The 26912-nt window shown below is 40.5% G+C and overlaps 1 protein-coding gene across 35 annotated transcripts in view; it reads right to left on the reverse strand.

The window, feature by feature from the left end:
• KCNMA1 (potassium calcium-activated channel subfamily M alpha 1) overlaps window positions 1-26912 on the reverse strand; it is an 873581-nt gene that overhangs the window by 402844 nt on the left and 443825 nt on the right. For all 35 annotated transcript variants that reach the window (XM_065551703.1, XM_065551701.1, XM_065551699.1 and 32 more), the window contains exon 3: window positions 12527-12588. In XM_065551703.1, coding sequence (XP_065407775.1) covers window positions 12527-12588 — 62 coding nt within the window. The remainder of the gene's footprint in view (window positions 1-12526; window positions 12589-26912) is intronic.

The raw sequence follows: 26912 nt of genomic DNA on the forward strand, positions 1-26912 counted from the left end.
ACCTTTCAAGGTCCCTTCCAGTTCTAGGAGATAGGATATCTCCATTAATCTAATCTAAAAATCTGATTACACATAATGAGGCATAATAGTCAGAATTGGTTACAAAGAAGTAAAAATGCAAACAACATCTAACTTAACAAGCTAAATGAATTCAAAGCTAAAGTTTCTCTCACCACATCCTTTCACAGTCTTACTGGCTGGATGACATTCATCCAGGACCTCTCCTCCACTCTAATGCTCCTTTCCTTGTCCTTCAGGCATTGTGGATGCCACGAGCAGAGAGAAAGGGAGGAATATTTTGGGGGCATCTGTCCCCCTTCCTTATGGTTCTCTTTTCCCTTTGAAGAGCATATCCAGCAAATTATGAGTTTTCAAATGATACCTCACAAGGCATACTTTATACAAAATTTATCATAATCTTGTAAAAAAAGGGTGAAAATGTAGACTTGCACAGGTCCATCTTGAGATCACCTTTGACAAACTTCAGTCTTATTTGCAAGTGATTGGTGGATTCTAACATTTCAGAAAATAAAGCCACATGTGCACCTGACACATGGAAGCTGCAATTTACTTGTGTTAATGGTCAATTGTATATTATAATTTTCTTTTTAAAAAAGGTATATATTGTATTTTAAAAATAACTTTTCTTTCCAGAACTGGGTCATTCTGCTCTTTCTAGTGAAGCACCACCAATAAAGCCACCCCACGGGGGGGGTCGATTTAAGATACGCAAATTCAGCTACGTGAATAGCGTAGCTGAATTCGACGTATCGCAGCCAACTTACCCCGCTGTAGGGACGGCGGCAAAATCGACCTCTGCGGCTTCCCGTCAACGGCGCTTACTCCCACCTCCGCTGGTGGAGTAAGAGCGTCGATTCGGGGATCGATTGTCGTGTCCCGACGGGACGCGATAAATCGATCCCCGAGAGGTCGATTTCTACCTGCCGATTCAGGCGGGTAGTGTAGACCCAGCCTAAGTCTATGTGTTGGCACCCAAATAAGTGGCCCACATTTCAGCAGTGCTAAGCATCCATATCTTCTCTTGCACTCTAAGTTCTGAGCTAAGTTGTTGCATCCAATGAGAGTTGTAAATGCTCAGAAATCTCTGGGGGAAAAAATCGCTGTGGCGATCGATGCACCGGTCTAGCGAAGACCCGCTAAAATCAACCACAGATCGCTCTCCGGTCGACTCCAGTACTCCACCAAAACAAAAAGCATAAGGTAACTCAACAGGAGAGTTTCTCCCATTGACCAAGTGCGGTGTAGACACTGCAGTAAGTTGACCTAAGCTACATCGACTCCAGCTATGTTATTCATGTAGCCGGAGTTGCATAACTTAGGCCGACTTACCCCCATAGCATAGAACAGGCCTTAGTCAACAATTATTTCTTCTTATAATAATTATAGTTATCAGGATAATTCTTAGTCATATGTCCTTATATTTATCATGATTGCCTAACAGTACTGAAAAATACATAAGGTGGGAATGAACGTTGTCAGGAATTGTGCAAAGGGTCAGTTTGTAAATTATGAAAATATAGAGGACAAACATCGAACAAGCTTAATTCTAAATTTTATGTAGATTATTCAACATCAATCTGGTTTGCAGCGATCTGTAGACTTTGTAGGATTATATTTTTGTTGATAAGTGTCAAGTAAACGTTGATTTCACCATACACACAATTTATATCAAATGGAAACTCTGAAGAGTGACTGCTATCAAAAACGTTCAAAACCTCATGAATATCTTTTTTATTATGTGTTTGTACAGTGCCTAGCACAGTTGGGTTCTGGTCTATGATAAACTCCTAGCTGCTACTGCAATAAAAATGAAGAAAAAGAGTTTTGCATTCCATTTTTTCTACGCTGTGGATTGTTGACTCTCTTGCCTTTTGTTGTATAATAGAAACAATTTCATGGTACTGGAGTTCACTCACAATTAACATCTCTTGTTCTTAACAAATGGCCCTGCTTCTCTTTGGCACTTAATTACCTGTAAAGGCTGCATATTGCATCGTGTACTTTTCTGGCATGAACAGTGGACCTTCATTATAACAACAGTAGTTACCACTGAGCCTTGGTTATGGATGGTGTGTTCAAAACTTGGTGCAATACATTGCAGAAAATTAACAATTTTAGCCATGGAGTGACCAGGCACCTTTTTCGGAACATTACTTATTGGCTAAACAAATAAGTGGGTGCACTGCAGTAACTAATACAAATACAGTGAAGATCAAATTGGCTTCATCTGGCCTTATAAAGGATTGGAAAATCCTATTTGGTGCCAAATCAATATAAAAGATGATGATTCAGTCCTTTAAAGTTATACACTTAGTCATTGTCCAAGGATTGGGGTAGGAACAGTGTGTCACTTTTATGGTTTATGGGGATCAACGTGAAATAAATGTAAAGTTTTAAGTAATTTGAAAGTACTGGCCCAGCAAGGATTCATTTACATATAACCTAAAAGTTTCTATACACTGAATATGACAAATTATACCTAGTGTATCTCAAATGAACTACTGTACGGTTAGTGAGATTATAGGCTGATGCTAGGAATTAACTTTATGGTGAGCAATCCAACTGGATTTGCTCAGCAATGGACAGCATTCATCAGCTCAAAGGTGAAATGATTTGTGGCAAGAGGGTCACAGACAAAAGCCATTGCAGCACTAACTGAACTAGTAGAATTGACAAAGGTAATGCAAGGAGACTGAATGCAGGGGACTGTGGCAAATCTGGACAGGATGTGGAGTGATACCTGTACCATTTGCATGGAATGGTTTTCATATAAATGAAATATGAATACATTATTATTATTTTTGTAGTATGATAGGTATAAATAGTGTTCTACAAACATGTGAAGGGTTTGTAACTACCTTGGAACTGGGAGGGAAATGTCTCCTATCAACAGACACAATGTAACTGGATTCAAGTACAAGTGTGGAAGTAGGGGAAGTTTCAGAGGGAAGACTATCAGCATTTTACTACTAGGAGTAGGATGTGAATTAAGGAAGAATGTGAAGGAGATGGAGGCTCCTTCAAACATGGAGGGTGGTGCAAACATTTCTTTGATGCACATGTTCAAAAAAGAACTAGGTACATTTATGGAGGATAGGTCCATAATGGCCATTAGCTAGGATGGACAGGGATGGTGTCCCTAGCCTCGGTTTGTCCGAACAGGAATGGGCGACAGGAAATAGATCACTTGATGATTATCTGTTCCATTCATTCCCTCTGGGGCACCTGGCATTGCCCACTGTCGAAAGACAGGATACTGGGCTAGATGAACCTTTGGTCTGACCCAGTATGGACATTCTTATCTTTGCAATTAATATTACTGAGATATTTCCTATATAATCACAATCTCAGCATAGGAAATACCAAGATGTTTGTATCTACTTAGCAAGGAAAAGCTTATAAAAGTTTTAATGACGGCCACTGTCACAGCCATTTTGAGCAACAATAACATAATTTGTCGCAACACAGTAGAGGGCCAGATGTCAGCATTTTAATGCATCCTTGCTATATCTAATCTTGCAACTGTGAAAAAAATACAGCACAATATTCATCCTGGTCTCAAAAAGAAAACAAAATATGGGCCAGAGAGCACTTGGTGTAGGTGCAATCAGGCAAAGAATAACTTTATTACAGATGAAGATACTCTTCATAGGGTGACTGGGAAGCACAAAGCCTATGCACCACTTAAGTCCCACTTAAATCTTCAAAATAGCCAACACAAATACTATAATACCAATTAAATCCTATCTGCCTACAGGTAAATTTCATCCCACCTACAGAAGGGAGTCCAGACATAGTAGATGGCTATGAGCAGAGAAAATGGTGACAGGTAGATACAAGGATGGGCACTAAAGTAGAAAAGAAACTGGCACACAGAATGGGAGAATTAGCCAAAACCTTTATATAAAATGCACCAGAATGTTCATCTTCCTAAAAAAATAACAAATGAATCCAAAGTAGAATTGTGTGAAGCTTGCTAATGAAAAAATATTAGGGTATTCTATGCTCTAGTGTTCATAACACTGCATTGAAACTACTGTAAAGCTGTAGTGTTTCAGTGCATAAACTTATATTACTTTCATGGGGATTCACATTGTCTGATATTGGGTTTGAGTTTTGGATTTGGAAAAAAATAAAATTCAAAGCAAAATTCAAACGAAATTGCCAAGTTTCACCTGATTTAGGATCAAACTTTCATATAGTGTGGTGTTTCATTTTGTTTTTCTGTTTATCAAAGCTGTAAATTGAGTAAGGTTCACCAGCAGGTTTTGGGCTCTGAAGAAAGGCGATGTGTAAAGAAAGAAAATTCTTCTGGTTACAAACACTAGACTCACAGTCAGAAAATCTGGTTTCATTTCTTGGCACTACCACTTAATTCCATGGCTCATTTTCCATCTCTAAAATGGGGATAAAAGTCCTCTCCCCCTCCCTTTGTGTGTCTTGTCTATTTAGACTGTAAATTCTCTGGCATAACAACTGTCTTAATATGTAGTAGTCACTATAGCAAGTCACATGAGATGCAAAAGATCTCTTTACAGCCACAGTCGCCAGGGGAATAAATGAGTCCATGGACATCGCCTGCAATGACACCGATTAAAAGCATTTGCTAATGAATTATTCCAAAAGAATGAGCTGGCCTCATTAATGACACTTCTCTCCTGGGACAGTCACACAGGATATTCCTTGAGTGGAATCTCTTGGTTAGTCTCACTGGATTCTAATTTAGTGCCTAACAACAAATAACCATATGAATCCACAGAATTCAACAAGAAGCCAGGTTCTTCTTTTGGTGTTTAAAATTGCACAGAGAATCATAGACTTTAAGGTCAGAAGGGACCATTATGATCATCTAGTTTGATCTCCTGCACAACACAGGCCACAGAATCTCACCCACCCACTCCTGTAACAAACCTCTAACCTATGTCTGAGTTATTTAAGTCCTCAAATCATGGTTTAAAGACCTCAAGGTGCAGAGAATCCTCCAGATCCTCCATACACATTGCAGTGTGTATGAGGACAAGGGAGGGGTGACCTGTTTCCTCCCCACCTCACCCCACTACTTCCCCTCATGGAGGATCTGGTGAGGCAGTTTTCTTTAAAAAGAGTCCAATAAAATTTAATATAAGTTTGTCTCATCAACACGGCCTGTTTGAACTTCTTCATGGGAGAAACAAACTTAAATAGGGAAATTCCCCAATCACTCAGAGTCCCACAAATCTGTCTGAGGGCATGGTTCTTACCTCAGACTGGGTGAGCGAAAAATGTTCCTTCACAGAATCTTTCTTAATAGCTTGCTGCTGCTTTGCCAAAGCCTACTCCTTTACAGCTTCTCAAAGTTAGTCCCCTTCTCTCCCCCCCCCCCCCCGCCCCTTTTATAAGCAATCAGCTTCTTATGGTTCCCTCCCTGTGCCAGGTGTCTCTGGTTGACTCATTTAGCGGGCCTGCTCCTGCTGACCTCCAAGTCTCTAGCAGGGCAGCTCCCTCACTCTCATTCCTTCACTCTCTCACAAAGTACATTCTAAAAAAGCTCTTAGTACCCATGCAAGCTTGGTTTCCAGTTCATATTACTACTGAACAAGGAACAAAGTTTCGCTTTACTTTAAATAATAAACAAAAAGCCAAACAACTGTCATGAAACCAACAGACTCAGGCTCTAATGGACCTCAAGCCAGTGAATCCCAAAGATGAAGAACTAGTGTGTACCTCAGACTGAACTTATCCCAGTCAATTCCACTAGATATCAGTGTCTTTTTATATGGCAACAGCTAGATAGAGGTGTACAGTTTTTACTTAAATGTGTTACAGAAAAGCGAGACAAGAGGTGGCTGGGGAAATTTCTAGACAGAAGCTCTGCAGTGAAGCACGGGATAAGAAAGTAGCTTTAGGATTAATGTTGGTTTCTTTTTTCTAATAAAATTCCTTGGTCTATGTAAGAAGAATGCAACTTTTGTGACTCTTTACCATTGTCACATGACACTATCTGCAGTAACCATGTTCCAGAAAATACAGAACTGCAAGAATAATGAACCTAGCAAGTTACTAAAAGTGTTTTAAATTGAATTCTCATATGATTCAAAACTTGCATTCATAATCAATACAGCATCAACCCCTGACAGGTGCTGAGCACCAGCACCTCAATTCCCATTGGCTTTAGTAGCAGTTACAGGTGATCAGCACCAACAAAGGTGGTGTTTACAACAGCTAAAACTGAGCCCCCTTATAGCCTGTGTCAGGCTAGGAGGAAGCAGCACAAAAAGGATTTTGGAATGAGGAGGGCAAGATAGGATATTTACTGGTATTTTTAGTAATTTATGGCAGTTTCAAGGGAAAGTCGTGGCAGAAGGCAGCACTTTTTAAGTATATTAAGCAAAAATATTACTTTGGAAAAGCAACCAGAAATAGAAGATGAAATTTTCTGTGTTTCAAGGCTGGCCTCAACACAGATGTTACCCCATGTCAGCTGTCTAATGAACAAAATATTTTAGCAGTATCTAAGAGTTGATAGTATTTGTGCAACCTATCAGACTCTCACAACCGGGTTGTATATAGAGCTTTTTTAGAAAACTGATAAGATCATATTCTCCCACACAGAAGCACCTAACAGTTTTGAGACCTTTCTTGATGCACAAGGAGAGGTTTTATGAGAAAAAAAGACAGAGCTGACCATAGGGAGCAATTCATGTGTATGCACCATATCTAAAAAGAGAAAAAGCTGATTCTGGCTGTTTTCAGCTTAGTAGGCAACAGCGGTGGACAAGCTTGTATCCTCAGCAAGACCTTATATGTACATGTAAATAAATTTCACCATTCATGATGTCACTGCTATTCTTGGATCCAGCTGTTTTGCTCTCATTGCCAAATGGCACTTTTATATATGATTCTAATTAAGGAAGTGCATGATAATGTGAAAATGTAGCCATTTAGCAAGACTTGCAATATTGTCTTTCAATTTAAAAAAACAGCATCAAAATAAACCACTACAATCTGTGCCAGTACATACAAAGCAAATTAAATGACTTGTCTGTTGCATCCTCTCTCCTATTTTTGTCCTGTCATTGATCATAATTTGAAAGTCTAAATGGGGACTCGATTTTGTAGCAAAGGGACTCCATTAAAGAAGTTGCTCTCATGAGAAAATGGCTACAAGAACAGGCCTTTAGAATGTAAGCTCCTTGGGACAAGGGTTGATCTATGTCAGTAAGACGCTCTGTATACCTATGCCTATATGTAAATGACAGCTCTAGGTTGCACTATATGTATGGATTCGTGCATTAAGTGGAGCCAACCTTAGGATGAGACAGGCCCCAAGAAAGGGTATTAACTCATGTAATGAATTGCGTCCCTTTCACTTTGATTGCAGGAAGGATAAATCAGGTGAGCCCACAAGTTACAAAATCCATGGAGGACTGCAGAGTCTTCAGCAAGTACTTTTGTTGTTTGCAACTCGGTTTGACCCTGGCTCCAAGATGTTATTTCCACCTTTGTGGAAGCTTATTTGTTATAGTGGGTAGAGTTTCATACATCTACTGTAACATCTACTATACCCTATTGGTAGTGCACTCTGTGTAAATAGTAAGGGTTGGGTAGGTGAAGGTGGGGAGGGAAAATGAGGAATGAAATAAGGAACTCACCATTAATTTTGACACCAACAAAACACAGAATATGCTATGTTGCATATAAAAGTATTGAAAACAAGACTTGACTAATAACATACTAGTACTATTTGAAAGGCAAATACAGGCTAGCAGGAAGGGGGAACTACCTACAAAAAGCATGGACTAAACACAACATTGCCAAATATTTGGCATGATTGCTCTCTGTTCTATTACAGTATGTTCAGCAGACTCTATGGAACCAGCTAAGGTACATAGGAAGAGAACCTACGTTCACCTAACAGTAAAGGATGATTTCATTAATATCTTACCTTGAAGAACTAAGCATAAACAATTTTAAAGGGAAATGAATGGGAAAAGAACCAGCATTAGAATACATTAAGTTATTTTATACTAAAGCAGATTGTATTTGACCCCTTTTCCTTTCCAATTTAAAGTTCTGGTTTTACGCAATTTAAAAATACATTAAGAGATGATGTGAAACTCTGCTAATTTTTCTTAGTAAAAATGTTGCATTTTTATGATTATACCAGAAGATTAAAATAATTGTGCTGGTTACATTTTTAGCATCGCCTTTAGGAACAGGTTACTTCAAAGATGACAGGATTTACACATTTAAATTGAGTTCAGAGTGTTTAAAAGTTCTGATGTCCAGATTAACTGAGTCTTACTGATGCAATTCAGCAAACTGGGGGAGAGGGGTGTGTGGAACCGTGATCATCTGACATGGGAGCTTTTGGATGAGACTAAATTTGATTAGTAAGGATCCTAAACATCAAGCCATTTTCCTATTCATTGTTTTCTCAGTTTATGAACCAAATTCTGCCCTTAGTTGCAAACATGCATCACTGGCATCAATATGCATCCAATGAAGTAGGCTGTAGCCCACGAAAGCTTATGCTCAAACAAATTCATTAATCTCTAAGGTGCCATAAGTACTCCTGTTCTTTTGGCATCAATATGAGTTACACACATTTATTGCAAGGAAGAATATGGTCCTACACACACTATGGTTTTGTGGGACAATAAGCAGGTGGAAAGAGGAAGCATTGAGTGGAGTAAGGAATAAGGTTCCACCTACTTCTAGCAAGAATGAAGTGCCTTGTGATTCTCTTTGTAAAGAGCCTTTTTTTATATAGAGTGAATGGAGCAGCTGCTATCTGCTCAGGAAAGGGAATCAATGACTCAGCTCCGGGCACTAACACCCAACTGATCACAATTGCATGGGGCATACAGTTGCCTCCCTTCTAGACAGTAGCATCAATGACAGGGAGCTGGGTGTGTCTGTTTGCATACTGAGAAATTGCAAAATCTGTGACAGAAGAAATTCACAGTAATAAACAAACAGCAGGGGATGTCTTGTTTACTAATGAAGGCAAAGGATAGTTCTGGGATATCTTGGAGTGCAAAGCAACACACTGGATGCTTCACCTATGACAGCATGCATGTCTCATGAAAAGAGGGTTACAGCCAGCCTAGCTGTAAAATCTGGGGATATCTGCTTTATATCCACGGACCATGTTTGCGGATCGTGGATGGATACAGATCCAAATTTTGTATCCACACAGGGCTCTAGCTGTGAAGCACTGCAAGAATTTGGGTGAGCAATACTCTACAAAACACGAGAGTATCTTGTTAATTAAGCCTAGGGTCTAGAATGCATGTGATGATTTTATTTTGTACGTAACTGTTGTTTTCAATACATCTACTTGCTATGATTTCAATCTTTGTGCTATGTTCAATAAACATAGATAAATTTATAGTGAAATTGAGCAAGTGCTGTGTGTTTACTGGAGCAGTGATCTGAGGAGGTACTGGTAAGCTGGGGTGTAGCGTTTTTTCAGATGCAGAAAATCTGTGAGTACTGTGCTAGTCCAGTGGACTAAGGACTGGACACTCTTTGGAGACAGTCAGAGGGATCCAGGGTTGGAGCGTGCCAATTACTAATCTTCAGAGTGACAGCAGGGCCTACGCAGCCTCGAAGGGGAGTGCTTGTGTTGCCAGGGGCTGGTGGAGGTGGGGAGCTGACCCAGGGCAGTCACAGACAAGGCTTCCTCACACTAAGGACAAGTAATAGTGAGATGCCTCACAGCCTGGGGTACCCCTGGGAAGCGTCACACCTTCCCACAGTTAATACCCTAAAGCATGAGGTTTACTTGCCCTCATGTTAGAATATCAGTGGTCAAATTTAGCCAGCTTTTGTAACATTTGGTTATAGCATTTACTCCGATATTACCTTGAGTTTCTGTAATAGGCCTACAGATGTTTAGAGTTAGTTTAAAAAAAAAAAAGTGCAGTAGTTACTGAGTCATTCGGAAACTAGTAAATGTACCTGATTTTCTGCTGCCCTGCACCATTTTCTACCAGTGCAAACTCAGTGTGAAGCAGATGAAATGTGCTAACAAATCTGAATAAAAGAGTTTTTGACAGGGGCAAATGGTTCAAGGCAATGGGAAGGCACAATGTGTTTAACACCATATTTTATTGAAAGTTTGCAACCTCATTTAGCTGCTGATTGACTAGTCTGATCATTATTCACAGGGGCAGACGTGTGATAAACACAAAATGAAGATTAGCCTTGTGCAAGGTAACAGAGTAGACCCATTTGGGTTGCTTTTTTTACATGTATATCAGCCTTTACAGTCCCCCTAGAGTTTTTATATCAACCATTGGTTCAAATGCACTTTTCTAGTATGTTACTGGCGCTTTTCACTATTTGAACAGAAGTAGAGTTTTCACAATGTAAACTCTGAATTACTTTCACTACACACAGTACTGGAGATCTGCATTTAGGTGTCTTAATAGACTGATATTTCACTCCCTATGGTGCCACATTGCTGTAATGGACATCATATCAGCTTCTTAATGCATCAAGTTAATTCAGAACTTTTCACTGCAGGATGCTGACTGTGGAGTTTCTAGATCCGAATTAAGCAAGTAAGGGTTACTTTCCTCAGTAAAGAGATAGAAGAAACCCCCTTAAAATAATCCAGTAATAGAAAGCCTGTTGGTTTGAGGTAGCTGGAAACTGCAATTCTGAGTTTAATATTAGCTGAGTTAATTGATGAGAGACAACTTGCAGCTCAACTGCTCTGCTATCCTCAGTAGGTGAGAAATAGCAATAGAACTGTAATACTACACAGATTAGGTGGCCTATATAAACACCCCAACAAATCTCCCCATTAAGTCAGAGTTTCTCTCAGCTGGAGGGAAAAAACAAACGGACTTATAGAGATCCATGCCTAGAATTAACTCAGCAGACAAGACTCAAGAAATACTACGGTATTGTACTTTTTCACAACAGACGAGGGGCTCCGGGGAGAGGGGGTGCAGCCACTGCAGTCAGAATTTAATTGGGCTGAAATTTAAAAACAGGAGTAACAGTTTCATCTACCCATGTCACTCTAGTTTATTTGACCCTTTCAATGGAGCATTGTATGGTTCATATAAGTATTGCCAGGGCTTTTCAGTAAAGTTTTTCTATATAAGGATACTTTATTTTTACTTTCAGACCGGCCCCTGCTTATAGGGTGACACAATAAGGAGAATTTAGCTAGGATGAGAAGCTTATAAAAACTCTAGCTGAATTGTCAAAAGTCCAAGGGCTTGCCTTCACTGCATTGTTAGCTCAAGGTATAACTTGAGTGTTGTCCTTTACCCAACTCCTGTCTACACATCCCTAGCTCAAGTCAAGTGGTACTTTAAACTTGAGTTAACTGGCCTGTGAGAAATGGGGATGGGAAGAGAAAATGAGGTCTCAAGCTAACGGTTGCTGATGCTCCAGTTAATAATGCACTAAGGATGCTGCAGCTTGAATTACAACAACTCCTCCACTAATAATCCAATCATGCTGTGCTGCTCCTCAAATCACTCTGTGTAGCTGAAGCGTTATTCTGCAGTGTGGTTGCTCTCACTTTTGCTAAGCTAATTCAAGTGAAGTAACTCAAGTGTGCTAACTGTTGCAGCGAAAACAAGCCCAAAGTTAGGTGGTAAACTGTGTGCCTAGTCTTAGTGCCGTAAAATGCCACTCATGCCCTAGTGGATTACCCTCCCTAATGGATATTCCACTGAATAACATTCTATTAACTTCCTTGCAATTGCCTTCTTACCAGGGTTGTGGCTCATGCGAGGCCATTGATTTAGGTAATCTTACACTATCACCACACCTATGTTGGCCTTGCTACACAAAGACCTACTGAAATAAGTATCAAAGGGGAGGATATAAAATTAGGTTACGTTAATCTGTGTCAAGACATCATGACTGTTATGTTTACATTGATATGTCATGACGATGCATGGTCATGATGAAACCCTGACCTCTCCCAATTGAAACATCACCACATGACCACATTATCCCTCCACAAATTTTGAAATGTTTCTCACTTCCTACAAGATCAGTTGCATGGCCTTGGACACGTCAATCAAACTCAGAATTTGATAACAATGCTAGATATAATTATGGTATGTATTACATAGAGTCTTTTGATGAGTTTTCAAAGGAATTCCTGGAATTCTTAAATATACATATTCTCTGTCCTGTAAGCCTATGGCTTCTCAAGTCCAATTCCCTTCCCTACATTCTCTATTTTACTTTTGTCCTTGAAGAATACTTAAAGTAATGTTTCCTGCAGTATGCATACTCTAAACTAAGATAAATGTTATTTTCTATCCTCTCCTTCTCTCGCACTAAATGTAACCAAGACCAGTATAGTTTACAAAAGATCTTTCCCTCATCCCTAAAACTAGCCTGGAAGACCATGCACTATTATAAAGTTCTTTTCATTCAGGTGATGAGTATAAAAAACTTTGAATGTAAGTAGATGAATGGAGCAATTTAAAGCACATAATTGCTTTAGGAAAAGAGGTGAACGGAAATGTATTAGAATACTCACTTTGACGAATCTATGAAGTATATTACAAGAGCACCAATACTAAGAGCAAAGACTAAGACAACCTGCAAAAAACAAAAAGAAAAATGCAATCACTCAACAGTGTATGACTGAAACATTTATTCTTTCACACTTCAGAGAGAAAATAATATGTAAAACATCATTCAATTTATTTTTGGCTGTCATTTATTTTAAAAACTAACCCTGCTCACATTTTCAAACAATATATTTCATTGATGGACAGGGGGAGAGAAAGGCTGACTTCCATCTCAGGGAAATGCAATTTGCAAATGGCTCCTGTATCTTAACCTTTGCTGAAATGGATTAATTAATTTTAAATGACAGGCTTCCCCCACTGAATGGTATTCAAGTCATATTGTAGCTTTATCAGAGCTATCTTTCAGCTTTCCAGCAAAAATGTCTCATTCCTTGTAGGTAACCAATAGAGATGATAAATTAGATTGCACACACATGTAATATAAATGTGTGATAGTGAAATCCATGTGATAAATTGTAAAGCTATGTGATCATTTGCTTTTACCATGCACCTTTGATCATCTTACCAGTCCACTGCCCACTAATACTCCCATCTCTACATTTCTTACAATTGTTTCTTACATTCCAAACTTTCAGACAGCTTCAAAAAATTGATTTCTCTTTCCAACATTCCAGCAAATAAATTCCTTCTTTTCACATAGCTGTACCATTTCATCTAATATTATAGGAAACAGGCAGGCAACACTCAAACCTGTCACTAGCCCAAGGTTAAAATCCAATACCTTGCAAACCATGAAGGCTAGAAATGGGTGCATTTGACCATTGAAAAAAATCTCAGAACCCCCTTTTTAAAACTTTAAGGTCGTTAATTTCAGCCCTAGTAGGTTGTGAAATATCAGAACTTTTGTATTTATTTCAGATTTTTCAAAAGCTAAATTTTCAAAAGATAAATCATTCTCTCCTTGAGCCTTACACCTTTGGACTGATTGTACCGAGGACCCTAGCTTTATAGGCAAAGGGATACAAACAAGATAAATAAAAACAAGTTTCTGAAAATTTTTTAACACTTTTTCCCTATAAATTTTATGGTATATGGAATACATAATATGGGTGATGTGATATAAAATGTTTTATTGGCTTTAGTTTAGGGTGATTTGGGTAACTCGTTCATGGCTTTGCCACTAATGCAGCTATCTCTAACATACATCAACAAAACCTTTATTCCACCCCTCACTTTGTGATGTCATGTATTTTCCATGGTTAAATACACACAATGCATATTTTAAAAATTAGGATAGCTTAAATATTAATTCCTCTACTGTGCCTGGAAGCTTGCCAAATCTAGGAATTTCACATGCTATATTGACAAAAATCCAATTAAGTTTGAGCAGGTAGATGTACAGGGGATACATTTTAAGGGAAGTACCAGGCAACAGAAATGCATACTGAAAAGGATATGTGAATTTTCATGCTATTTTGACAAATCCTTTCTAACATGAGACATGCTAAAACAATGCAAAAGTATTTTGTTTTTAAGAATTAACAATAACTCGGTAAAATTGAAACTAAACTTTCCATTTTACTTGGCAAGTGATTTTGATTTAGATAATTACTAATCCAAACCATAGCTACTGACTCAAACATTTTCTATTTTCCTTATTGACTGAGCAAAGAAAATATTATTTGTAACTTGTCTTGCCCTGTGGGAATAAAATACTGATTCCTTGCCCCAATTTCTTGCACCCTTAAGATCTACTGAAGCCATTGACTTCAGTGGGTGCAGGATCAAGTCCTTAGAGACAGGGTAGGATATGTTATTCAGGGTAACACAGATGTTTGATTCTCTCTGTGATAAATGAAGGGGGAGGGGGGAATAGTTCCCTTTTATGGACATCCAGCCAGCCAGTTAGCTATAAAATTCCTCTTAGTAGCTGTTCTCCATTTCCTTTACCTGTAAAGGGTTAATAAGCCCCCAGGTAAAAGGAAAGGAGTGGGCACCTGACCAAAAGAACCAATGGGAAGCTAGAACTTTTTAAAATTGGGGAAAATCTTCCCTTTGTCTGTGTTGTTGTTCTCTGGAGAGCGGAGACATAGAGCAATGCTGTAAGCAGCTTTAAAACCAAGTCTGAAAAAGCATCAGTTCATACCTGGAACCTACTTATCTGAAACCCAGATATGTAAGTAGATCAGAAATATCTAGAAAGACATGATTAGGTTTATTTATTTTATTTTGTAAGGCTTGTGGACTCCTCTGTGCTAACCCCAAATGCTTTTGTTTTGTTTGTAACCTTTAAGCTGGACCTCAGAAGGTTATTCTTGATGTTTAAATTTTGTAAATGGGTTTTTTAAATCTAGCAAAAGCTTAAGTTCCAGGTGTATTTTCTTTCTTTTTGGTTTTAATAAAATTTACCTTAAGAACAGGATTGGATTTTTGGTGTCCTAAGAGGTTTGTGCATATGTTGTTTAATTAGATGGTGGCAATTGGAGTTGCACCTAGCAAGGGAGGTGAAGGGTAACAAGAAGGGTTTTTACAGGTATGTTAGCAACAAGAAAAAGGTCAGGGAAAGTGTGGGACCCTTACTGAATGGGGGAGGCAACCTAGTGAAAGATGATGTGGAAAAAGCTGAAGTACTCAATGCTTTTTTTGCCTTGGTCTTCACAGACAAGGTCAGCTCCCACACTGCTGTCCTGGGCAACACAGTATGGGGAGGAGGTGAGCAGCCCCCAGTGGTGAAAGAACAGGTTAAGGACTATTCAGAAAAGCTGAACATGCACAAGTCCATGGATCCAGATCCAATGCATCCAAGGGTGCTGAGGGAATTGGCTGATATGATTGCAGAGCCATTGGCCATTATCTTTGAAAACTCGTGGCAATTGGGGGAGGTCCCAGACAATTGGAAAAAGGCAAATATAGTGCCCAACTTTAAAAAAGGGAAGAAGGAGAACCCGGGGAACTACAGACCGGTCAGCCTCACCTCACTCCCTGGAAAAATCATGGAGCAGGTCCTCAAGAAAACTTGGAGGAGAGGAAGGTGATCAGGAACAGTCAACATGGATTCACAAAGAGCAAGTCATGCCTGACCAACCTGATTGCCTTCTATGATGAGATAACTGGCTCTGTGGATACGGGGAAGGCAGTGGACGTATTGTATCTTGACTTTAGCAAAGCTTTTGATCCGGTCTCCCACAGTATTCTTGCCAGCAAATTAAAGAGTATAATTAGATGAATGGCCTCTAAGGTGGCTAGAAAGCTGGCTAGATTGTCAGGCTCAACAGGTAGTGATCAATGGCTCAATGTCTAGCTGGCAGCCGGAATTAAACTGAGTGCCATGGGGTCGGTTTTGTTCAACATCTTTATTAATGATCTGGATGATGGGATGGATTACACCCTCAGCAAGTTCGCAGATGACACTAAACTGCGGGAAGAGGTAGATAAGCTGGAGAATAGGGAAAGGGTCCAGAATGATCTAGACAAATTGGAGGATTGGACCAAAAGAAATCTGATGAGGTTCAACAAGGACAAGTGCAGAGTCCTGCACTTAGGATGGAAGACTCTGATGCACCGCAACACGTTGGGGACCGACTGGCTAGGCAGCAGTTCTGCAGAAAAGGACCTGGGGATTACAGTGGATGAGAAGCTGGATATGAGTCAGCACTGTGCCCTTGTTGCCAAGAAGGCTAACAGCATATTGGGCTGCATTGTGTAGGAGCATTGCCAGCAGATAGAGGGAAGTGATTATTCCTCTCTATTTGGCACTAGTGAGGCCACACCTGGAGTATTGCGTCCAGTTTTGGTCCCCCCACTACAGAAGGAATGTGGACAAATTGGAGAGAGTCCAGTTGAGGGCAACTAAAATGATTAGGGTGCTGGGGCACATGAATTACAAGGAGAGGCTGAGGGAACTGGGTTTGTTTAGTCTGCAGAAGAGAAGAGTGAGGGAGGATTTGATAGCAGCCTTCAACTACTTGAAGGGGGGTTTCAAAGAGGATGGAGCTCCTCTGTTTTCAGTGGTGGCAGATGACAGAATAAGGAACAATGGTCTCAAATTGCAATGGGGGAGGTCTAGGTTGGATATTAGGAAACACTATTTCACTAGGAGGGTGGTGAAGCACTGGAATGGGTTACCTAGGGAGGTGGTGGAATCTCCATCCTTAGAGGTTTTTAAGGCCCAGGTTGACAAAGCCCTGGCCGGGATGATTTAGTTAGGGATTGGTCTTGCTTTGAGCAGGAGGTTGGACTAGATGACCTCCTGAGGTCTTTTCCAACCCTAGTCTTCTATGATTCTATGAACAGCTGATTTCCTTTGTTTTCTTTCTCAGCTCTTTTCTGGGGGGTGGGGTGAAAGGGCTTGAGGGTACCCCACATGGAGGAATTCCCAAGTGATCCTTCCTGGGTTCAAAGGGTTTTTTTGCACTTGGGTGGTGGCCGCATCTACCCATCCAAGGTCAGAGAGAAGCTGTAACCTTGGGAGTTTAATACAAGCCTGGAGTGGCCAGTATTAATTTTTAAAATCCTCACGGGCCCCCACCTTCTGCACTCGAAGTGCCAGAGTGGGGAATCAGCCTTGACACCCTCCTATTCCTAACTTCTCTTTTGAACAAATGGCCAGGGTGCCTCCCCATTCTATTAGCTCCCAAATTATCACACAATATTAGGTGTTGCCCAAGTTACTCAGATAATCAGGACTCTACTGTATGGCAGAGTTTTGCCACATCCACACAGTACACCATCACGGCAATACAAAAATATGAGTTAGTACCCCTTTGACTGCAATTCTTTTTGTAGAAAAGCTCTATAAACACAGCAATGCCCTTTCATTGTGAGTAAGACTGATTATGTCCCCTTGCCCTGGCTGTCTAACTGTTTAGTGGCACTGTGAACTATTCTATCTATTGGATGACTTGGAAATGGGAAGCATAAACTGACTCAGTAATAATGGAACACTTTCTTCATATCCAAGAACTTCTCTCTGGGAAAAATAAGATGACAAGTCCTGTGTGCGGCACTAAGAATTGGAAACGGATGGCAAATCATGTCTCTTGTAACGGTAACTTGGTTGCTGGGCTATAGAATCTAAACAAAGTTTCCTTTAATGTTTCTGGCAGACACTGTTTAAGAAACAATGTCATTTTTTAAAAAATCAAGGAGCTGATGACTCAGGGCTGAATGGTTCAGGGCACTGGTAATAGGACATGTAGCTTTTGACTTCTAGTTTGCCAATTAAAATACAACCTAGGTCAGTAGTGAACAAAACTTAACACTTCATCTAAACAATGGCATATGTGAAGTGAACTAGTTGTCTTAATCAATCCGGTTCCAAGTCGCTAGATATACACAACAAATAAATACCACATTTACCACTATTGTTGGCCGTTTTAGTTGAGAGGTCAAGTACTGAATGGTTCCTCTAGTACAGGGCTCAGGTCAGTGGATGTAGTGATGTGGGGAACTTGCACGGCTAATGACCACACTGTATTTGCTTCATAAACAGAGGAATTTGTTCTGGAGGGCTATCACTCTGCAATCTATTACTCTAATCCACAATTAACTTTTTGCACACACACCCAGAAACAATTCACTGTAACTCTTCAATGATTCCTCCAGCTACAGAGTTCATTATTATTCCACAAACTCCAAAACCTTTGTTCACCTTAAGATGCTGAAGGACTAGGTCACAACTCATGGGTATCAAACCCAGGTCTGGGAATTCACAGGTGCAGCCTCACTCCCTTAACCCTTATGCAGTGCAGAAAACTAGGGCTCAATTCTTCTCCTACTGAGCTCAGAGCTTTGCTATTGATTTTGATGGAAAAAAGAGCAGGCCCCTATTATAAAAGTAAATGAAGCTAATAAGTCTGTACCAAGGGGTTAGAGTCTGGAGGGTTTTTATAAGGAACTTGTATACCAAATAAAGCCTCTGTTACTTAGAAGTCAGTTTGACATTTGGTTAGAGATAGTCCCTTATTTCCCAAAGTCAATTTAAAAAAATATATATTTTACAGTATTTTGTGTTGGAGAGATTGGGAATAGGTACAAAGCGTGGATCCATATGTGAACCTCTCCAAAATTTAGGGCAGGGCTGGTCAATAGGCAATAGGCCAAATCTGGACCACCAGACGCTTTTGAACAGACCCTGAAATCTTTTTATTTACTTATTTACAATTATTTTTATTATTTTCTCTGGAGTCTGAAATAAACTTTGACCAAGAAATTTGGACCTTGACAAAAAAAAATTGACTCCCACTGGTTTAGGGATTCAGATCCAGGGTTTTGGCTCTTCATCTATGAGTCAACAATAATACTATTAAGTGCACAGGCACTAACCAATTGTTTTAAAGTACATGCAGGACACACAAAATGAACCAGACTACACAAACTTCATGAAAAGGTTTGGCTCAACCATTGGGGGAAAGTTCATTTTATTCCTATGTGAACCACGATTGAAAATTCAGTCCTGCGGCCTATCAAACCACGTGGGGACTGAATATAGTATCTAGAGAATGAAATGTTTCTTGTTATAACAAATAATAACTTTACAGCCTGAATCCATTGGAATCACTCAGCCACTGTTATAAGACAAAGGATCTCAACCCAGTTTCAAAAGGCTGCCATATCTTGGATGAAAAAACTGAGGTCATTTTATATCAACATTACCCAATCATTTTAAAGAAGAATTCTGCAACTGATACTGGTGATGGAATTTGGGGCTGATAATGTCATGATGGAGTCTCCATCACTGACCATTTTTTAAAGCAAGATTGGATGTTTTTCTAAAAGATCTGCTCTAGGAATTATTTTAAGAAAAGTTCTATGAACTATGCTATGCAGGAGGTCAGATTAGATGATCACAATGGTCCCTTCTGGCTTTGGAATCTATGTAAATGCTCAAATTGAAATCTGTCCAGATCTCTATGACTAATTCCTCTAAATCTTGCAAGTATGTATGGTATCTCTAAGGACTACAAGTAGATCTGGACTTGAGTTCTATATGTCCTATAAAAAACATCATGTTTTGTGGCATAATATCCCTCAGTGACTACTAATGAACAGTATACTTTGGACAAATGGTATTATAGCACAGGGGTGGGGCTGTATTTCATTTATGCATAGTCTTTCCAAAGACTCATTACAGTACTTGAACTATGTTCTATAGAACCTGGTTGAGATCTACGAAGCTGTCTAGGGGGTTTAGACACCCATCTTCCAATAAAATTCACATATTTTCCATTAAACCAAATCCTGTTGACACCTCTGAAACTTTAAACTTCACCATAACATAGTTAATAATCCCAAGTCTGTAAGCCTTTTTCTGTTATGATCCTAAAATAAACAAAACACTTAGATAAGGGCTTTTCCCCCCACTCCCATTGTACTGAGAAAAACTGCTGGCCTTATAATTCACACTGCCCCAAGACCCCAGAAAGGGTTGAGGGGAGAGAGGAATCAGACTTTGCTCCCCTCTGCTCCTGCTGGCAGAGCTTTTTCCTTCCCTAGTCCCCTTAACAGAACAGGAAATGAGTCTGGGCTGTAACTTGCCAAGGTTGCCTGGCATCCAGGGCCCGAAGCAGATGCTCAATAGAGTTGAGTTTATAACTGACCCTGCCAAAAAATCCCCTACATCAGATTAATCCGTTCGATAAAAATGGGCCCAAGTTACAAAATTTGGATCTGGATCCACATTTTCAAGCATCCCTAAATTCATGGATATTTGAATCCAGGATTTTAGCTGAGCTGGTTATAAACTGGTGAGCTAGTTGGGGAGTTTGGATCCAGGTTTAGATTCTGAGTCCCTGGCAAGGTCTCCGTTCTGTCTCATGTCTACTTTTTGGATACTTTTGCTTTCTTAGTAGGGATAGCGAAAGGCTATAGTTCGAGTGGGTCCTCTTGAATTCACAGCCACCAGAAGCAAGGGTGAGAAAAGGCAGATGTGCAAGTGAAGCTTTGCCTTGTTCATTAAGTAGACCTGGAACAAAAAGCTTTCTGGCTCTGTTTATTAGTCCAATGCATTTGGCACAATATTGCTATTTCTACATATTTATTATAGCTGCTATCTTTATCTGGAAGGAATCTGTTACTTGTAGTAACTTACTGTTTGTTTAAGCCTGAGGGAGGTGGAATTATTCAACCGCAGCTACATCGACTAAGCACTTAGTGCTGAGTCAAAAATAACCACCACTTTGACAGGAGAAAAAAAATAAATAGCTGCTGCACAATCTCCAATTCCTTCTTAAAATAAAACAACCCAGAGTTCAATAAAATGGCACAAAGCTTTTTTGAGGCAGGCAATCACAGAAGCAATAGAAAATTCATGTTCAATTCACCTGTGAATGAACTATAGACAAATCTGTTTTCCTCTAACATTAAGCAATTCTAGAGGAGCTTTGGCTAAGGTGTGTTTCTTGAGATGACAGTCTGTGCATCCAGATGCACAGTTAAGACAGTAATAAGGGCTCCGCATCAATCAAGATTTTCATAAAGGATGTAATGAAGCAACAGAAAAGGGATAAGTGTGAATATTTAGAAAACACTGTTTAAATGAAGCCATAATACTTCAGGGTTTGACCATGACTCGTCTCAGGAGCAAGCCTAGCAAGCATAAGGGTAAGAGACTTCGATGGAAAACCAGGATCCTGCAGGAAATGGAACTGATAACCCAGTAGGTAGCACTGGTTATCCTAAGTCAGTACTGAAGCAATGCCTTGGCAAGATTAGACACAGATGGGGCACTGCTTATATGGACAGCGACTGAAAAGATTGGGACTGCTTACAATAGAGAGTAGATGAATAAGTGGAGACATTAAAAGAGACAAAATAATCACTGGTATAGAGAAAGTACATCAGGAACCTCTTATTCACCCTCTCATAATACAAGCATCATGGGACATTCAATTAAACTGAAAGGTAGCAAATTTTAAAACGATAAAAATAAATTATTTTTCATACAATATACAATTAGCTTGTAAAGTTCACCACCACAAAATATGAGAGACTAAGAGCTTAACAGGAATCAAAAAAGGAATGGGCATTTATATGGATAGGAAAAATATCACGGGTTATTATAATAAAGTTTTTTTTAAAAGAACAAAGTTTCAGAAGTGATATAAACATCTATGCTTCAAGGCATATGTCAACCTCTCACTAATGGGAGTAAGAAAAAATTCCTTATGGACAGGTTGTTCAATAACAATCTTCTGATTGGTTTATTGAACATTCCTGTGAAGCAGCTGGTATTGGTCACTGTCAGAAACATACTGGAAAAGAGAGACTACTAACCTATTCCAGCATAGTAATTTCTATGCCTCTAAGTGAGAGTTCCACTACTGAATATGCTTTCTTTGGGCGAGATTCTGACACCCGTTGAAATCAATGGAACATCTTGTGGAGTAAAGCATTATATTTCCCATGAAAATGGAAATATCAGAAATGAGTGCTTTGGGATGAGGTATAAAACCTGAAGTCATTACAGATTGCATGTCATTCCATGGCATTTCTTGTCCTGGTCAGATCCTAGTTTGATTACAATATGCTTATGTGTATATCCCCAGGAGTTCATCACTGTTTTTCACTGGTGGTAATGCTGTTAAGCACGTATTTTGAACCACTCCATAGGTTTATACATTTAACTGGTGGCTAAAGACATTTAAAGTAAGTCTAGGTCCTGGTCTACACTACAGAGCTAAGCTCCCACCGACGTAACTCGCCTGCTACACAGACTTACACCACGAAGGGTGTAGAGTCAATGTCAATGTAGTTAGGTCAATACACTGTCAGTGTAGATGCTACATTTCTTATATAGACTGTTGCTAGCTTTTAGAAGCCATCCCACAATGCTCCACACTGACAGTTCAATCAGTGCAAACATTCCCGGTGAGGACGCACACTGCTGACACAAAGAGCGAAGTGTGGACACACACAAGTGATGTAATTACTGCAGTGGCTGTATGCCAACATAAGTTAGGTTGACTTAATTTTGTAGAGTAGGCATGCCCTAAGTCAAAGGTGTAAAGAGTCACATTCTGTCTCCTTGTCCCCACTTTCTCTCCTGGTTTCTTCTTTTTTCTTGGTAGTTCTTAGAAACTCAGTCGAGTTTTCTAAAAACTTGTGGGAGCATGACAATAAATCAGATTAAGGGCAAATAAAGTCTTTCCTTTTCAATATGACATAATATTACAACATGACATTTTTGACTGAACTTTTAAAAAGAGATATAATGTATAAATGTATATTTTTTAAAACCCACTATTTATGTTGAATTTGCTGCCTTTGAAGAAAATAACAGGTCTCCCAAATGTCTGATCATAATTAAAACAAGTTGTTCTCTCTTTGGGTGTCGGGATTGTGACAAGAAGGAATTTCAGCAGGCAGGACTGTTGACTCTAAGGCAGGGGTGGGCAAACTTTTTGGCCCGCAGGCCACATCTGGGTATGGAAATTATATGGCAGGCCATGAATGCTCATGAAATTGGGGGTGCGGGGGTGGGAAGGCTCCGGCTGGGCGTGCCAGCTCTGGGGTGGGGCTGGGGATGAAGGAGGGTGCTCCGGGCTGAGACCGAGGAGTTGGGAGGGCGGGAGGGGGATCAGGGTTGGGGCATGGGAGGAGGCCAGCTCCAGGCAGTGTTTACCGCAAGCAGCTCCCAGGAACAGTGGCATGTCCTCCAGAGGCACAGACAGATGGCTCTGCGCACTGCCCTGTCCGCAAGCGCTGCCCCTGCAGCTCCCATTGGCTGCAGTTCCCAGGAGCCGGAGGGAGGATGTGTCACTGCTTCCGGGAGTCATGCGGAGTGGGGCAAGACCCCAAACCTACTCCCCATCTGGAGCGCCAGAGTGGGGGAAGCCCGAGATCCTGCTTCCCGGTGGGAGCTCAAGATTAGGCCCCCGGGCCGTAGCTTGCCCACCTCTGCTCTAAGGTATGTCTACACAGGGATCAGAGCTGTGCTGCCCAGCTGCAGCTGGCATGGATCAGCTGACTCTGGCTCATGAGGCTAAAAATTATTATGTAGACATTCAGGCTTAGGCTCGGGCCCAAGCTCTTGTACCCCCCCCCACCCTCACAGTGTCCCAGAGCTTGGACTCCAGCCTATCGACACAGCAATCTTTCAGCCCCAGAGCCAGAGCTCCACAAAACTCAGTCAGCTGAGCCAGAGCAGCCATGGGTTTTTTAATCCCTGTGCAGAAAGGGAATTCCCAGGGAACAGACCCACTGCACTGCCAGTTTTGAAGGTACCTTTGGGGCCCATGAACCAGCCTTCTCCACACAGCCTTTGGGACGGTTAACTCTACTTGAGATGAAGACAGGACTCCAATTAAGCTCAGTCCCTGCATTGGATGCAAAGGGAAAGGAGAACCTGCTTCTGTCCTTTTCCACCATTTTTTCTGATCCTTGCAGGTACTGGACATAATGTGGCCCATTTTCCTTTATCCCAGTAGCAGATCCAGCTAGTTAGTTACTAGTTTAAATTAGATCTCTCACATGCCATTCTTACTGCATCTGAGACAGTTTACTTGTTCTCAGATGGGTGTATATAATTTCTATTGAGGAGGACAGCAATATTGCAGGAGACATACATTCCTTTAATCATTCCGTTTAAAGCTGGGGAAAATAGAAAAAGAAAGGAAATCTAAAATATTCTTTTATGGAATCAGGAAGGCTGGAAAAATTCCCTGGATGGTACATTCCTGAACTGGTGTTGACTTGCTTTGAAATATTAATTCAGACATCTGTGTCTGAAACTCTGCTCATTGTAAGGTCACAGTGTCAGTCTTCATTGTCAGTGCTAAACCATAAGCCCTATTGCATTGCTTGGACTATATTAGACTGTCCATTATTAATATTTTTAAAAGGTCACAACTTTAATTTCCTTATGAATACATTTAGTCACTAATAAAATGCTGTGGTTTTTTACAATACTTAAAGATAAAGCTGTCTCTATTAGCCTTTGTATTTTGAATTACTTAAGAAGAATACAAATTATTTCTTACTATAGTAAATCTACATCTTATATTAACTCCAGGGTCCACAAATTTAGTGACACCAATGGCAGCATTAGAAACTTGCCAGCAGCCTGACACTTCTAACTAATTTGAAAATAAATGTCCATGATTTTAAATATCAGTATTGAAAATGTCAATGTGCAAAGTAATGCACATTGGAAAAATATAACCCTACTATATATACACAAAGTATTGGTGTCTAAATTAGTTGTTACCATTCAAAAAAGAGATCTTGGAGTCATCATGGACAATTCTCTGAAAACATCTGCTCAATGAGCAGCAGCAGTCAAAAAGCAAATAGAATGTTGGGAACCATTAGGAAACAGATAGATAAGAAGACAGAAAATATCATAATGTCACTGTATAAATCCTGGTGCGCCCACACCTCAAATACTCTGTGAAGTTCTGGTTGACTCATCTCGAAAAAGATATATTAGAAAAGGAAAAGGTACAAAGAAAGGCAACAAAAAATTTTAGAGGTATGGAACAGCTTCTGTATGAGGAAAGATTAAAAGGATTGGGACTGTGGGGCTTGCAAAAGAGATAACTAAGGGAGGATATGATAGAGGTCTATAAAATCATGAATGGTATGGAGAAAGTGAATAAAGAAGTGCAGTTTACCCCTTCAAGAACCCAGGGTCACCCAATTCAATTAATATACAGCAAAACCAAGGATAATGAAATACTTCTTCATACAATGCACAATCAACTTATGGAACTTATTGCCAGAGAATGTTAGGAAGGTCAAAAGTATAACTGGGTTCAAAAAAGAATTAGAAAAATTCATAGAGGATAGGTCCATCGATGGCCAAGATGGTGAGGGATGCAATCCCATGATCTGGGTGTCCCTAAGGATCTGAATGCCAAAAGCTGGGACTAGACAACAGGGGATGGATTCATTGATAATTTCCCTGTTATTTTTATTCCCTTTGAATAATCTGGCAGTGGCCACTGTCACAAAACAGGATACTGGGCTAGATGGACCACTGGTCTGACCTAGATGGTCACTCTTATGTTCTAACTTCCTTCAACAAAAATAATGGATGGTAGTTGTATTCCCTTAATAGGTAAATAGAAATTGCTGGTCTCCTGAATTTGTTAGCAATGAAAACCTGCATTTAATACCATTTGACTTGAACGAGAGGGTGGTCACAGGCAGGGCTGGCTCCAGGCACCAGCTTAACAAGCAGGAGCTTGGGGCGGCCAAGGGAGAGGGGCGGCACCTGCGGCAATTCGGGGGCGGCAGGTCCCTCACTCCCTCTAGGAGCGTAGGACCTGCCGCTGAACTGCCGCCGCTGATCGCGGCTTTTTTTTTCCCCCCAATTGCCCCCGCTGATCGTGGCTTTCTCCCCTCCCCAACTGCCCCCGCCGATCGCGATCGCAGCTTTTTTTTTTTGCTTGGGGTGGCAGAAATGCTGGAGCCAGCCCTGGTCACAGGATGTATTTTAGGACTCTATGAACTACTTGGTTGACATCCTTGCTTTAACTTACAGATTTTTAAATTATCTATCTTTGCACCACTACTGGTGCAGCCACAGCAGTGGTAACAAGAATGGGAACTCTGAGTAAGTCTAAACAACATGGTGGTGAAAATACCAATGGAATATGCTGGAGCTCTCATTGCTGCTACCATGTTTGGAGCTGGGCTGAGGGTGTTGCAACAGAGGGAAATTTCCAGACAGAAAGCCATATAAGCAAAGCCATAGGTAGCTGGAAAGTACCCATTATTAAGGATACAATTTAGTCACAGAGGTCATGGATTCTGTGACTTTACTGAACCTCCGTGACTTTGGCTTCAGCTGTCAGCAGTGGGGCGGGAGCCAGAGCCGGGTCCGTGCTCCCCGCCCCACCATGGCTGCAGCAGGGGCTGGAGCCAGGGCTATGCCCCGCACCCCTTGTGGCTGAGTGGCTGAGGCTGTCAAGCCTCCCGACCCCTGGCGGTGGGGGTCAGGCTCTCAGTCCACCCCATGTGGCTCCAGCGGTCATTCCCTCCTCCCCCCAACTTCCCCTCCCCCCCAAAAATGTTTAATAAAAGTCAGGGACAGGTCACGGCTCCTGTGAACTTTTGTTTATTTTCCATGACCTGTCCATAACTTTTACTAAAAATAACCATGACAAAATCTTAACCTTATCCATTATGATGATTGTGAAACCACTTGGTAAGTCCACAGGAAAATATGGTTGAAGCAAGAGCTATTTGCTATACTGAAATATAGACACACTGAAAACTGAAGTTGTTTCCACTCATTTTACTGCTGGTTTGTTTTCCTTTATTTTTTTTATTAAAGGAAGCTTATGAATTGCCCCGAGGACACATCACACTGTGACATGCTACTCTGAGCTACATCAGCTGTATCATGTTAAATTATGCAAAGTATAATGATGCACCCCAAGATACATG

This window comes from Chrysemys picta, chromosome 7, assembly GCF_011386835.1.
Source record: "Chrysemys picta bellii isolate R12L10 chromosome 7, ASM1138683v2, whole genome shotgun sequence".
Lineage (NCBI taxonomy): Eukaryota > Metazoa > Chordata > Testudines > Emydidae > Chrysemys > Chrysemys picta.